The sequence below is a fragment of the Gossypium hirsutum genome, chromosome D12, assembly GCF_007990345.1.
Source record: "Gossypium hirsutum isolate 1008001.06 chromosome D12, Gossypium_hirsutum_v2.1, whole genome shotgun sequence".
Lineage (NCBI taxonomy): Eukaryota > Viridiplantae > Streptophyta > Magnoliopsida > Malvales > Malvaceae > Gossypium > Gossypium hirsutum.
The window spans coordinates 50,303,519-50,318,039 of NC_053448.1; the positions used below are offsets into that span (position 1 = coordinate 50,303,519).

Below are 14,521 nucleotides of genomic sequence, written 5' to 3' on the forward strand. Positions count from 1 at the left end.
TATTTATTTATTTATTTCTGATTTTATTATTCGGTTGTGCTTTTACGTTTTTCTTTGTTTTTCTTTATTTACTTTTTCAATTTTTTTTATTTCTTTGTCATTTCTTTGTTTATTATTTGTTTTATAATATTATTTTTTAAATTTTAAATATTTTTTAATATTATAAAATATTTAAAATATATTATTTAAATATATGACTTTTTGAATTTATTATTTGTTTTTATAATATTTTAAATATATATTTTAAAAATTTTAAATATAATTTTTTAAATAATTATTTTTTAGAGATATTTAAACGTTTTAAAAAAAATTATATTTAAAATTTTTTAAAAATAATATTTAATTTTTTTAAAAATTTTAAATGGCTGCACCGAGTAAAATATTATTTTTAAAAATTTTAAATATAATTTTAAAAATTTCGAATATCTTTAAAAATAATTTAAAAAAAATTATATTTAAAAATTTTAAAATATACATTTAAAATATTATAAAATAAAAAAAAACTGAAAAAGTAAATAAAGAAAAAACAAAAAAAATGAAAAGGGAGAGACAAATAATAAAATCAGAAAAAGGAAAAAATGAAAAACAAATAAGAAAAAGGTGTTGGAATAGGCAAGAGTAGAGTATTGGAGTTTGGTGGTGCCAAATTATTTGGCTTCATTAGAAAAAGATAAATTTGCTTAAAGCCTCTCAATTTTTTTCAAATTTTGTAGTATTTTTCTAGCATATAGGTGACACGTTATTTTAAATGGTTCCACTAAAAAATTAAATTTTTAACTCTATTGTTGATGTGTCATGTTGGTGGTGCCAAATACTTTGAAAAAATATACTTATAAATTGAATTTCTAACTCTGCAGTCGGGTGGAAGCTAAATTTTCTTGATAACATATTTTCGACAGTGTTGACAACATCAAAAATATACTTATAAAACAATCAAAGTACGGGTAATCATCAAGTTATCAACAAGATTAAACAAAAACATGTCAAAAGTGCAATAGTTATGAAAGTCTTCAGAATTCTGTCTGAAAATCATGTTATGTTGAACAAAATATGTAGTTTGCATAACATACTATGGATATGGGAAATAATTGTTAAACAAAACACACGTTAACGAAACAAAATAGATAAACATAAATAAATAAATATTTATATAAATAAAATGTAAATGGAACCATATATAATTAAATTGTGAAATATGAAAATGAAACAAAATTGTAATATAGTTGAAATAAAGAAGAAAGAATAGTGATTTTACGAAACGTTGAGGCCTGTGAAACACAGTTTCCTTAAGACAGATTTGACCGCTCTTATGGTACTTGGAGCAACGTTGGTCGAATGTCTCCCAAGATACAACAGCAGTGATCAAAGTAGTAGCACCTTTATAACAATCAACGAACGAACAATGTATTTTTCTATCACTGAAATATTTGAAAATACGAAAAGAAAAAGGAAGAGTTTTGAGAGCAACAAAATTTCGGTAAGAGAAATATCAGAGTATTTCAAAAACTGTCCATATATAAGTAGATTATGTTTGCTAGGAAAAATAAATTTGTGTTGGGAATTATCTGCAAGTCCATTTGGACTCGACCGGTTTAGACATTTTGCGCCGTCTATGTCGTGCGGGTGCAGGTCGCGAGGCATGATTACAAGTTTAGTCAATCAATTACTTTTTAAGAGAGTTCACATATTTAAACATATCTCACACTTGGTATTTAACGAATGTGTGATCTAAACCTTTACTTTTCCTCAACAATATTTCCAAGTAGCTTACTTTGAGTACCAATTTCTTATTTATCACTCAACCATTTTGAGCATATGATATATTGTTATAAAGGTCTAATGGAGTAGAATATGAAAACATAATTTTATAATCAATTTCCATCTTTACCTATTGAGAATATACCTTAAAGTTCCCATAAAAGCAATTTTTCTAACTATTTCTTGTTGAAGATAACATTGAAGAAGTCATTTTGGTAGACGAACTGGAAAAACAAGGTGTCAATTTAATGTCATTTTGGTGGTGATTAGACCTTGAAATCTTTCTCTGCAAAGCTTTTTTGAAGGCATTGAATACCTGCAATTACATGTTTCAACTCCCTTCAAAATGTTCCCTCCTTTTCTCGGAAGCCAAATAATAATAAACATGTGATGGACTCAAACGCGCAGCCCTTCAAAAAAAAAACTCAAATTTACATCGTCAGCATTGACAGTTGAAGGGGCCGGGAGCTCAACATTGTTTGATTCCAATCAGTAAATTTCAATGGCTATGCAGAGAACATTGCTATAGAAACAAATTGATGATCAAGGCTCGAGTGAATGAATACACGTATATTGTTTGTATGAAAAATAAAGAAGAAAAAAAAACCCTAGAGTTTGTGATCATAGACTAAATTAGAAGGGTATTTAAAAAGATTGTAAAGTTAGAAGGTTGAAAAAGATAATATAAAGAGACAAACGAGCAGTATTATAAAAATATTAAGCTTATAGGGAAACTATTAAAACCCAAAATCTAGTAATTTTGGATTCAATTAACAACACTAAGAACACCCAAAGGAATGAAAAAATAAATGAGAATTGAGATCAAGTAGCATGATTATATGAACCAATTGCTACAGTTTTTTACTCTTTATCCAATGTCTTGTACTTATAGTGGTATCCGGTACTGTTTGTAGTAATTATAAATTTTTGAGTTGATAATTAAGAAATCCTTTTGCCTAAACCTTTTTATTTGACTATATGTTTTATGTTGGTAGTATAAAATTTCCCTTTATTTCGACTTGAATGTCTATTCTTTCTGCTAGGTATGATTTATCAATCTAATAAGTTGTCCACACAAAGCATTTTAAAGAAAAAAAAATCAAGTTTAAATAGCTTTTTCACTTCGTAGTCAACAGGGGTTGTAGCTCAAATGGTGGAGCGCTCGCTTTGCATGCGAGAGGTAAATGTTATTTTTTGAATTATCAGTCAAGCAGCCCCCTGATCAAAATCCTGACACCATCTGACCCAAAACTCTCTCAGTTTCACTCAATTTCAACCCAAACGTAGGATGTCCTTCGAAATCAGGTTTTTTTTCCTAATATACAAGTTTGGTGATTTAATTAGCTGTGGATTAATTAGGAAATAGACAAAAAAAATTGATGTTGGTCTCTGGAGGTGCTGACTTCACTGTTCTCTTATGTTGTTTTCATGAAGCAGCATCATCAACGTATCAGAAGAAGGAACCCATGAGTATTCATGAAGGAAAAATGTAAGAAAGAAAGGAAAATATAGAACCCGTGGCAGCATGCATGAAAGCAAGAAAATGTAGTGTTTTGTTTGCATGTAGCAGAGCAAAGAAATAATGAACCCGTGAACAAGCATGCATGAAAGAAGCAGAAAAAATATGTTGAGCATGGACTGCAATGCAACAGAAGGCCATGATGCAGACCAGCAGCTGCAGCTGACCAGCATTCAAGCTGGACCAGAAGCAGCTTAATTATTTTGTTTACTTTTTGTTCATTTTGTAATGCCATCCAAGCTAAATGTAACTAGACTTTTAGAGTTGTTAAGATTTGAATTGATGGATGTAATGGCTAAAAATTGTCCAGCTTTCTTTTGTATTACTTTAGTTGGCAACTTGCCAAAATAGGTGGGAGCAGTTACAAGTTTAGGTAACTGACATTCTAATTTTGTAACTCTTATATTTTCAAATAAAATGAAAAGTAATAGCATTCCATTCAGTTACATTTTTGCTTTTGAGTTTTCTGTTCTGTTTTCTTTTCTTTTCTGCTTGCTGTTCGAGAGCTTATGCTCTTGGTGTTTTCATTTGTTTGATTTGCTGCTGTCTTTGTTTCAAAAAATGGTAATCAGAGCCTCTTATCTTTGAGGACCTCTGTTGTTTAAGTTTCAGTTTTAAAAAAAACTTAGAATTGTGTTTGTAAAATCAATTCCAACAGCATGAGTTTTGCTCCTCCACTACCACCAATTTTTGCCGGAGATAACTACCACATTTGGGTAGTCAAGATGAAGACTTATCTCCAAGCAATTGACCTCTGGAGTGCAGTTGAAAGTGATGTCGAGCCACCTCCACTAAGAGAAAATCCTACCATTGCTCAGATAAGGCAACATGGTGAGGAATGAGCCAAGAAGCACAAAGCTATGACTTGTCTGTAGAATGGAGTGTTTGATGTGATCTTCACTCGCATCATGGCCTGTGACTCACCTAAGTAGGCATAGGACAAGCTGAAAGAGAAGTTTATGGGATCAGACAAGACCAGGCAGCAACAAGTCATCAACCTGAGAAAAGAGTTTGAAAATTTAAAAATGAAGGAGTCAGAAACTATTAAACAGTATTCTGATAGAATCATGGCTACTGTAAATAACATAAGACTCCTAGGAGAGGATTTCAGCGATAGCAGAATGGTTAAGAAGGTGATTACCACTCTTCCAAAGAGGTTTGAATAAAAAATCTCCTCACTGGAGGACTCGAGGGACCTCACAACCATTTCCTTATTTGAATTGGTTAATTCTCTCTATGCACTCGAGCAGAGGAGGGCTAGCAGACAGGAGGAGAATCCTGAGGGAGCCTTTCAAGCAAAAGCCAGAGAAGGTTCTAGCTCAAATCAGAAAGCTAAGAAACCTTGGTTTGAAAGAAGGGACAAAGCAAAGAAAGAAGCAAATAAAGAAGTAGGCAGAAGGAGGTTTCCACCATGCATTCACTACAAAAATACCAATCACTTGGAGAAATTTTGCTGGACCAGACCAGACATTCAATGTAAGAGTTGTAAGCAGTATGGCCATCATGAGAAAATTTGTAGAAATCATGAAAAGGCTCAAGTTCAGCCAATTCAAGCCAAGACTGCTGAAGATATACAGGCTCAGGAGGAGCATGTATTCACTGCTTCATGTTTTGCAATCAACAACAAGTGTAGTTGGCTTGTGGACAGTGGTTGCTAACACCACATGGTTGTTGATGAGAGTTTGTTCAAGAATCTTGACAGGAGCTATGTCTCGAAGGTCAGGATAGGCAATGGAAATCTGATTGAAGCTAGGGGCAGAGGTGATGTTGTAATCAACACCGATTCAGGTAACAAGGTTATTTCTGATGTCCTTTATGTGCCAGAAATAGACCAAAATTTGCTCAGTGTAGGCCAGTTGGTTAAGAAAGGTTATTCACTAGTTTTTAAGAATGATTCTTGTGTTATAAGTGATGCTCATGGTAGGGAGATTGTCTCAGCACTTATGGCAGACAAATGTTTCATGCTGGATGTGAGTCAGCTTGAGAAAAGTGCCTATTCAAGTTCAGTTGACAATACTGATCTTTAGCATAAGAGGTTTGGCCATGTTAATCTCAGGTCACTTGATTTGCTGCACAAAATGAGCATGACAGAGGACATGGTTAAGGTTAATGCAAGTGAATCAGTTTGTGAGGTGTGTCAGCTTAGTAAACAGGCAAGATTACCTTTTCCAGCTAACCAAGCATGGAGAGCTCGAGACAGACTTGAACTGGTGCATTCAGATGTCTGTGGACCAATAAAGACACCTTCATTGAATGGCAGTAAGTATTTTATATTGTTTATTGATGATCTGACCAGATTGTACTAGGTCTATTTTATGAAACAAAAGTCAGAGGTGTTTGCAATGTTTGCAAAGTTTAAGGCTTGGGCAGAAAATCAAACAGGCAGCAAGATTAAGGCCTTTAGGACAGACAATGGTTCAGAATACTTGTCTGAAAGATTTCAGAAGCTATGTGAGCAGGCTGGAATCCATCATCAGCTAACCACAGTGTACACTCCTCAACAAAATAGAGTGAGTGAGAGAAAGAACAGAACTGTGATGAACATGACCAAGTGCTTGTTGTTTCAAAGCAGACTTCCAGGCATTTTTTGAGCTGAAGGTGTCAACACATCGGTATACTTGCTGAATAGGCTGCCAACACATGCTGTGTAGGACAAGACCCCTTTTGAAGCATGGTATGGTCTAAAACCTATTGTTTCTCACTTAAAAGTGTTTGGCTGCATGTGTTATGTTCTTGTACCAGCAGAAAGGATAACCAAACTTGAGAAAAGTTCTGTACCAGGCATATTTGTTGGCTACAGTGGCTGTAAAAAAGGCTACAGGATATTTGATCCCTCGACCAAGAAAATTTTGGTAAGTAGGGATTTTAAATTTGATGAAACAAGGTTTTGGAGACTTGAAGGTTCAGACACAAGTTAGTTTGAAGACGAGAAAGATGACAACAATCTGGAATTGGCAGAAAGTGAGGTCAGTAATGCCAATATTGATGATGCTCCTGTGAGAGGGACCAAGTCTATTGCTGATATCTACCAGAGATGCAATGTAGCCATTGTTGAACCCTCAAGCTATGAAGAAGCAGCTAGAAGCAAGAGTTGGATGAAGGCCATGGAGGCTGAAATTGACATGATCCACAAGAATGACACTTGGGATCTAGTGGACAGACCTGATCAGAAGAAAGTTATTGGTGTCAAGTGGGTTTACAAGGCCAAGTTCAATGCAGATGGCTTTCTGAACAAGCACAAGGCAAGGCTTGTGGTGAAAGGGTATAGCCAACCATTTGGAATTGACTTTGAGGAAACATTTGCTCCAGTAGCAAGATTAGACATCATAAAGCTCCTGTTTGCCTTGGTTGCACAGAAATAGTGGAAGGTTCATCAGTTTGATGTCAAGTTAGCTTTCCTGAATGGCTTTCTTAAAGAGGAAATTTATGTTGAACAGCCTGATGGATTTAAAGTTCAAGGAAATGAGGACAATATTTATAGGCTGAAGAAGGCACTTTATGGATTGAAATACGCTCCTCGAGCCTGGTAAAATAGAATTGATGAATATCTGTCTAAACCCAAATTTGAGAAAAGTTTGAGTGAGCCAACTCTGTTTGTGAGAAAGTCCAAAGATGAGACACTGTTGATTGTGTCAATATATGTGGATGATCTACTGGTGACTGTAAGCAAAATTGAACTGATTCAAGAGTTCAAGGAGAAAATGCAAGTCATGTTCGATATGACAGACTTGGGAATTATGAGTTATTTCCTTGGTATGAAAGTGAGTCAGATTGATCAGGGCATTTTCATCAGCCAACATGCATTTTCCTTGAAAATACTCACTAAATTCCACATGGAAAATTGCAAGCCAGTGAGTACACCTTTGGTTATAGGACAGAAATTGAGCAACTTTGGAAATGAAGAAAAAGTGGATGAAAGGGAGTACAGAAGTCTAATTGGATGTTTGCTTTACTTAACAATAATTAGACCTGATCTTATGCATTCGGTCAGTTTGTTATCTCGTTTCATGCATAGTTGCAATACATCACACTTAAAGGCAACAAAGAGGATACTCATGTATGTCAAAGGAACTTTAAAGTTTGGTGTGTTGTTCAAGTTAGGGAGTGAGCTAAAATTAACTGGCTACTCAGACAGTGACTGGGGAGGTTCGATTGATGACATGATAAGTACCTCAGGCTACCTTTTTACACTTGGTTCGGGAGCTTTCTGTTGGAGCTCTAAAAAACAACAAACAGTTGCTCAATCAACTGCTGAAGCTGATTACATAGCAGCAGCTGGAGCAGTAAGCCAAGCAATCTGGCTTAGGAAATTGTTGTGTGATTTGAATGAGGAACAACTTGAACCTACTGAGATTATGGTTGATAATTAGTCAGCAATAGCTATCTCCAAAAATCCTGTTTTCCTGGTAAAACAAAACATTTTAAGCTTAAATTCTACTTTGTTCGAGAGGCAGTGCAATCAAAGGATGTAAGTCTTGCACATTGTAGCTTACAAGACCAATTGGCTGACATTTTAACAAAGCCTCTTGGTACTATGAGGTTTGAATTTCTTAGAGATTTGGTTGGTGTTTGTTGCCTACAGTCCAAGGAGGAGTGTTGAGCATGGACTGCAATGCAACAGAAGGCCATGATGCAAACCAGCAGCTGCAGCAGACCAGCATTCAAGCAGGACCAGAAGTAGCTTAATTATTTTGTTTACTTTTTGTTCATTTTGTAATGCCATCCAAGCTAAATGTAACTAGACTTTTAGAGTTGTTAAGATTTGAATTGATGGATGTAATGGCTAAAAATTGTTTAGCTTTCTTTTGTATTACTTTAGTTGGCAACTTGCCAAAATAGGTGGGAGCAGTTACAAGTTTAGGTAACTGACATTCTAATTTTGTAACTCTTATATTTTCAAATGAAATGAAAAGTAATAGCATTCCATTCAGTTACATTTTTGCTTTTGAGTTTTCTGTTCTGTTTTCTTTTCTTTTCTGCTTGCTGTTCGAGAGCTTATGCTCTTGATGTTTTCATTTGTTTGATTTGTTGTTGTCTTTGTTTCAACAAAATATACTTGTATGCAGAAGTAAAGAAATTATTGAAGCATGCAATATGTAAATAATTGAGGTAGGTAAGTATGGGTTAATTATTTATCTTTGAATGAAAGTTTAAAATATTATGCAATTTAGTCCTTCTAATTTTGTGTATATAAATGGACAACCACTCTTCTCTTATTTTCTATCCAAATGTTTTTTTTTCTTTCTATTTCTCCCAACATCTTTTTCTGGTTCTCCAAAAATATTTGTAACAAATTCTCTACAAATACACCACTAACAAGTAAGTTATTTTTTTAAGTTGATAAATGTGAAATTTAGAGATTAGTTGAATATTTTTTTTATAATTATGTTACTTTATAATAGTTTTCAACTTATGTACCTCTAGACAATTAAATTCTTAATAAATGATTGATGATATATAAATTTAATAATTTTAATGATAAACGATTATGAATGAGTAGTATATGATACCATTTTGGAAATAAATAACAATACAGAGGTAAACAACTTCATAATATAGCAATAAATAATTTATAATGCATAAGTAAAAAAAATTATAAATAAAATATTAGTAAATGGTTGATAGCAGAAGATAATAACAAATTTTATAATTATGATTGTAAAAGAAATATATACTCCACTAGTTTAGGTTTAAAAAAGTTATATACTTTTATTTTATAAATATCACCTTTATAATACCTAAATCGAAAATATATATTTATATATATTCATAAATACTTAATTAAAAATTATCAAATTAATTAATAAATTTTATTATAAAATAATATTCATAATTTAATAACTGACTGTTCACTAGTATTAAGATTTCAAATTTTGAATATATTATTATTTCATAATATCACATAGTGGCACTAAAACTATATATATATATATAAAAGAGGGAGGGAGAGAGCTTCCTTTGATATATTTGTAATTATGACATTTCGAGGGCATTGCAAAGCAATGATGGTTAAATACAATGAGTTCAAATATCAAATAATATAGAAATAAACAAACTCAAACCTGTTAAGGTAAGTTAAAAAGAAGAATGAAAGAATGATGAATTGCTACAAATGCCTTGCATGAAAAGAAAAGGTAAAAGGAAACAGTAAAAAACTTGGACCTACTTCAACAAACCATTTCTGATCTACACTAACAGCCCTCCCCTCCCACCATGCTCATTCTTCAGCGTTTCTTGCATCCCCAATGCTGCCCATACATCATCCCCTGCCCAAAGTAACATCATCATCAGTTCTATCGACTAATTTAAGGGTCACCAATATGTGTGATATTTTACTTTTAAAATTTATGTACGCGTGATTCCTAGAAGGTGTTTTGTTGGATTAGTTTGAGAATTACCCGTTCAAAAACAAATTTGACAGCCCTGGTCCTGAGACCTTCTGGTGCTACATCAATCATTTTTTCACAAACGGTTTCTGACAAACAAGCAGCCGCTGATCATTACCATTCTGAACATCAATCACCCTTGCACCCCATCTTACTTGTGTAGCATGTGCACGTGCTAGTTCTATAGCTCCTAGTTTATCAGAGAGCACAACCCAGCCCTGCGAACAAACACAACCTCGTAACTTCCGATACACAGTTGATCAAGTAATAACTATTTCACAAACTATTCATTAATATAGCATATTTTACAGCATATCAAATGATATGGCATTATAGGGCATTGATTAGAATTATTGTTGGTTTTTTGGGAAGGGAGCACGTTGGGGAGGATGAGGATGTTGAGTATAAAATGATAGTTTTTCCTTCAATCTAACAAACAATTAAGAGGTCTTAGGGGGCAATTCCTGCACAAAAAAAGAATGAGAGAAAAAGGGACTGCATTGAATATGAAGTAGACACCCAGAAAAACTAAATACCTCAGGGCGGAGAATTCGATCCATCTCTACAAATAACTCCACCAAACTACACCTCTCTGAAGTAAGATGTGAGAGGAGCCCATTCGCATGAAGCAAGTCGTATGTTCGAGGATATGTTGGGAAGGGTTCACACCTGAACAGATCAGATATATTAGATATTGTTAATATGGTTGATAGAATGATCCACAGCTGCATGTTATTATGAAAAAAACAGAGTAAAGGAACTTTCGAATGTTCAACAGGAGCTCAAGAGAGAAAATTCCATATGCAGATTAAAAATGTAAATTTCATTAGCAGTCAAATATAGTTCAAACTTCAGCCAACTGAAGATTCTCGTATATAGAAAAATTAAACAGTAATATTCAGTTTAAGAATGAATCTAACTAAAGCAAAATATATTAACAGAACCATTATTATTACAAACTTAAATATTAACTTAATCTTGAAACAAAATGAGAAAGTGCACTTCTAAAAACCTGGGAAGATATAAACACAGAGAACAAAGAAGTTAAAATTTGCACTCCACCTCCAGCTTTTAACTACCAATTTAAACAAATTACTTTCGTGAAGTTTTAAGAAACTAACCAGTCATGAAAAACACCAGGAAAGCCTCGGTCAAGAATGAGAGGAAGTGTATTGCGTGCCCTAACGGGTACAACATTCATCACCCACACTGATTTCATTTCCTCCAGGAATGCAGCATTTAAACCCCCATAATGAGCATTCATGTCCATCACATTGCGTACCATATTAAATGGAGGCAATGGGTCTTCATCGCCTGGCCTCTTGGGATGGTCAGAGAAAATTAATGGTGTAAGCAAAGACCAATAGTTTTTTAAAGCTAATTTCCAAACTTGCAAGTCTTCAAAGAAATCTTCTGGACTGACACCTGCAGCCATTAACTTAAATCAATATACTGCATGAGCTGTGGATTGCATACAACAACCCTAAGTGCAGAATGAAAACATGGGTGCAGGGAGAGAAAATTAATTTGGGGTGGAACAATACTTTCCATGAACTTCAAGCTCCACAGAGCTCAAATCTGGGCTAGAAGACTTGTTCTGAATAGGAATCCAGCGTTTGCTGGAAGCTCCAATAATACATGGCATCAAGGTTTGATAATAGGGAGTATCATATCCTTCTTTGCATAGGGGTACTTCATTTTTCTTGCTATATTCAAGAAACATTAAGTTAGCAAAACATCAGCACAGGTCAGATTGTTAAGGGGAACAAATACAACAAAATCAAAGTAAAAGGGTAGAGCAACCAAAAAATGGTTTTAATGAGTTGTTTATAACGAAATTGAAGAAAGATTCACTTTGAAAAGAGTGAACATTTTCTGCATATACTCACAGAGAAGAATAGCAATGAGCATCAGCAGTTTTCTGCCAGATGAATGTCTCATCTTGTTGCGCAATAAGACTCCAACAAATCTTTTCAGTGAATTGTGCCAGTGGGGTTAACATGCTTCTTTTCTTCGAACTTGTTGCACGCCCAGGTGGCTTACTTATAGGTGAGGTTATAACAAAATAACCTCCAGGCTTGAGTAACCGATCAAATTCTATAAGAAACATCCCCTCTGTTTTATAAAATCATAGTTAGAAAGTAAAGCATATGTAATTTTTACAATAGGAAGCAATACTATTAAAACTCTGAAAGTACCTTTCTTGTCCCAAACAATACCGCACTGAGCACAATGAACCATGTCAAATGACAATGATGGATATGGTAGTTGTCTCGATATGAAATTGCCAATCATTGCTGGAAGACCTCTCTCAAGAGCTATTTGAACTTGGCTTCCGGTTGCCTCATATGCAGCAACACAAAGAGCCATCAACTTTAGTGAAACTAAATGAGCTCCAAAACTTCCAAATCCACAACCAATATCAAGAACAGTGCGTACCTGTAACCAAAGTAGGAGCATTAAATACCATGTGATGCAGATAGTTTTACTTCCCCTTGAAGACCATACACATAAAGTATCTGTCTCATATTTGTAAACATGACAATCTAAAACATTAGAAAATATTTGATTCCAAAATACCAAACTCCCAAAACTCATGGTACTCCAAAAGGGTAAAATTAGTATCATGAAATGAAATAAAGACTTACACCAGCTTGAAAAAATTCAGAGTCACTTCCCAGTCCCATCATCTCTGCAATCTGGCGAGAATAATCTTTGACACCATCAAAGATTAAGCCGTCCTGAGAGTGAAAAGCAATTTGATTCTCTTCGAGCAACATCATTCTAGATAATTTGGTAAAAGATTATGAATGTAAATTAGAAAGCTGTTACTAATGGCATAAAGAACAAAGAATGAAGGATGATGTATAAGCTGGTATAAAAAAAACAGATACTAGCAAATTATAAAAGGTAAAGTTTGTAACAGAGGGAGATATGCATGATACTTTATGTACATTTAGAAAGCATCCAAATGCATTTAATAATTACTTTTTTGTTATGCTTCCAGAAGAAAGGAATTGGTCTTTGGTTATCTTCACATTTCCAGTCCATATTACATCCCTACCAGCTGGCCAACGGAGTGGAATCTTATAATCCTTCGGAGGGCGAACTAAACAAAACTTTCCTTGGCTTGATACTTCACAATGCCGATCAAACTCCTCTCCATCTTTAAACCCTAATAATACATTTGCAGTTACATTGTAACAAGGAACATAATTTTCTCTTTCTTTGCCGCATAAGCCAAGCTCCCCTTGGCGACCAGCTCCAGACGAGACAGTTCTCAGCTGAAAATAGTCAACTGCGGTTTGCTCCTTTAACCTTCTATAGTTTGAATAAATCTCTGGGACTGGAGTGACAGTTACATAGTCAAATGACTTAGGAAACGATGATCCAAAGACTGCAATCAGCACAAGCACGCTAGTGAAGCACAATACCAACCAACTGACTGGCAGTCTACGGCCGCAAATAAGAGAAAGTTTATTGAGCAAAGGGCTTCTCATGTCCAAAGCTTTAAAGAATTGAGGTTTGGGAAAACCACTAAATAACCAATTCCTTTAGATTAAATCTACAAGGACCACAAAAACCGTAACCTATTATCACATATAAGCTTCTATATAAGTAATCATGTGCGGGGACAAGTCCAATAAGCATTGAAACCACCTCCTCTACACTCCTGCCCGCACGGATCTTTCCCCAGTCATCACAAGTAACAGATAAAACGATAGTGGAAAATACCCAAGTTCACTCTAAATCCACCGTAATCAGTACTAAGAAAAACTACAAAAATCAAGCTGAATTTCAATTCTTTATTAAGGATCAATAGTTCATTCCAAAATCGAACTGTCGAGAAGAGAATTACACAATTCTTGGTCCAAAACGAAACCAAACTTTACAGCAGTATACACTTTTAACATAATCCAAACAGAGCCGATCTTAGCTCAAATTTGAGTAATGTCAATTCCTCAGTTTCCAACAAGTGAGCAGCCAATCGCATCAACCTGCAAATGACCCACCAAAACCAATATTCAAAAGAAGGAAAATTTGATTCTTTTAACGGTCTGTTAGGTAGATGAAATGATATTAAATCTAGCAACAGTATTCTAAAGCTTACAACAGACATTTAGTATGTATAAAACTCGGAATTCCTATAAAAGGTAAATAGTTCCATTTTGGGGAATCCGGTAAAAGTAAGTCAGATCTCGAAAAGGAAACAATAACAGATTGAGATCATTGAAAAAGCAGGAAAAAAGAAAAGAGAAAGGAGTAAATTGAAAACTGAAAATAAAAATTAAAAGAAAAAACAAGAACCCAATTAGAGTTTACGTGGGAGCGTACCGGTGGAGAATCAAAATTCGAAATTGACAATTGGAGAGAGCTACGGAGCGAAAGAGAGGAATGGTTAATAAGATAATCAGATCCAAAGCTTAAAAGGCTCCCATTTTTATTTTAAAAAACGACAAATAATGACCAGAAATCATAATGACAATGACTTTAATTGTGTTTTTGGGTTTTTTTTTTACTTAATATCTAGAAGTAATCCTCACTTCGTTTAGGGGATTTTACATTTTAAATATTTTAATTAATTCAACCAATATTTTAAAGAAATAAAATGAAGAGTAATTTGTGAAAAATCCAATTATTAATAAAAAATATTCCTTAATCTTTATAAAAAGTTAATTTCATTTAAATGTAAACAATTATAAAAAAGACTCATAAAATTGAGTAAAAGAGAATTAGCAATCCTCATATTCTTTTTTAGTTTTTAAGCTCCATAAAGTAACTTTATTTGTTATTTTTTATTTATTTAAAATTTTGGTTAACAAAATAAAATAAAAAAACACAAGTGAGGTAGTAAATT

At 33.9% G+C, this 14,521-nt stretch overlaps 2 protein-coding genes across 3 annotated transcripts; one reads left to right on the forward strand and one right to left on the reverse strand.

The window, feature by feature from the left end:
* Window positions 1–3,936: 3,936 nt before the first annotated feature.
* Window positions 3,937–4,935, forward strand: LOC107943749 (uncharacterized). Its single transcript, XM_016877544.1, has 3 exons — window positions 3,937–4,108; window positions 4,247–4,410; window positions 4,528–4,935. The coding sequence occupies exons 1-3, from the start codon at window positions 3,937–3,939 to the stop codon at window positions 4,933–4,935; spliced, it is 744 nt and encodes a 247-aa protein (XP_016733033.1).
* Window positions 4,936–9,207: 4,272 nt separating this feature from the next.
* Window positions 9,208–14,150, reverse strand: LOC107946385 (probable methyltransferase PMT5). Of its 2 annotated transcripts, XM_041106985.1 has the most exons (10): window positions 13,999–14,149; window positions 12,652–13,661; window positions 12,312–12,447; window positions 11,862–12,102; window positions 11,553–11,778; window positions 11,212–11,369; window positions 10,785–11,088; window positions 10,200–10,332; window positions 9,676–9,881; window positions 9,208–9,543 (listed from the first exon to the last, which is right to left on the reverse strand). In XM_041106985.1, the coding sequence occupies exons 2-9, from the start codon at window positions 13,161–13,163 to the stop codon at window positions 9,732–9,734; spliced, it is 1,860 nt and encodes a 619-aa protein (XP_040962919.1). In that variant the 5' UTR covers window positions 13,164–13,661; window positions 13,999–14,149; the 3' UTR covers window positions 9,208–9,543; window positions 9,676–9,731. The 2 variants fall into 2 exon arrangements, with proteins under 2 accessions (XP_040962919.1, XP_040962920.1); XM_041106986.1 differs by lacking the exons at window positions 9,208–9,543; window positions 9,676–9,881; window positions 10,200–10,332 and having other exon boundaries at window positions 10,885–11,088; window positions 11,208–11,369; window positions 13,999–14,150.
* Window positions 14,151–14,521: the final 371 nt, after the last annotated feature.

Bases quoted from the DNA above. Each gene is read 5' to 3' on its own strand.
- LOC107943749 (XM_016877544.1), top strand. From the start codon at position 3,937: ATGAGTTTTGCTCCTCCACTACCACCAATTTTTGCCGGAGATAACTAC. The intron at 4,109-4,246 runs GTGAGGAATGAG...TTATGGGATCAG, and splicing joins TGCTCAGATAAGGCAACATG to ACAAGACCAGGCAGCAACAA. The intron at 4,411-4,527 runs GTGATTACCACT...GCACTCGAGCAG, and splicing joins ATAGCAGAATGGTTAAGAAG to AGGAGGGCTAGCAGACAGGA.
- LOC107946385 (XM_041106985.1), bottom strand. From the start codon at position 13,163: ATGAGAAGCCCTTTGCTCAATAAACTTTCTCTTATTTGCGGCCGTAGA. The intron at 11,370-11,552 runs GTGAGTATATGC...TCTTGAATATAG, and splicing joins GCTCATTGCTATTCTTCTCT to CAAGAAAAATGAAGTACCCC. The intron at 10,333-10,784 runs GTTAGTTTCTTA...TGATCTGTTCAG, and splicing joins CCTGGTGTTTTTCATGACTG to GTGTGAACCCTTCCCAACAT.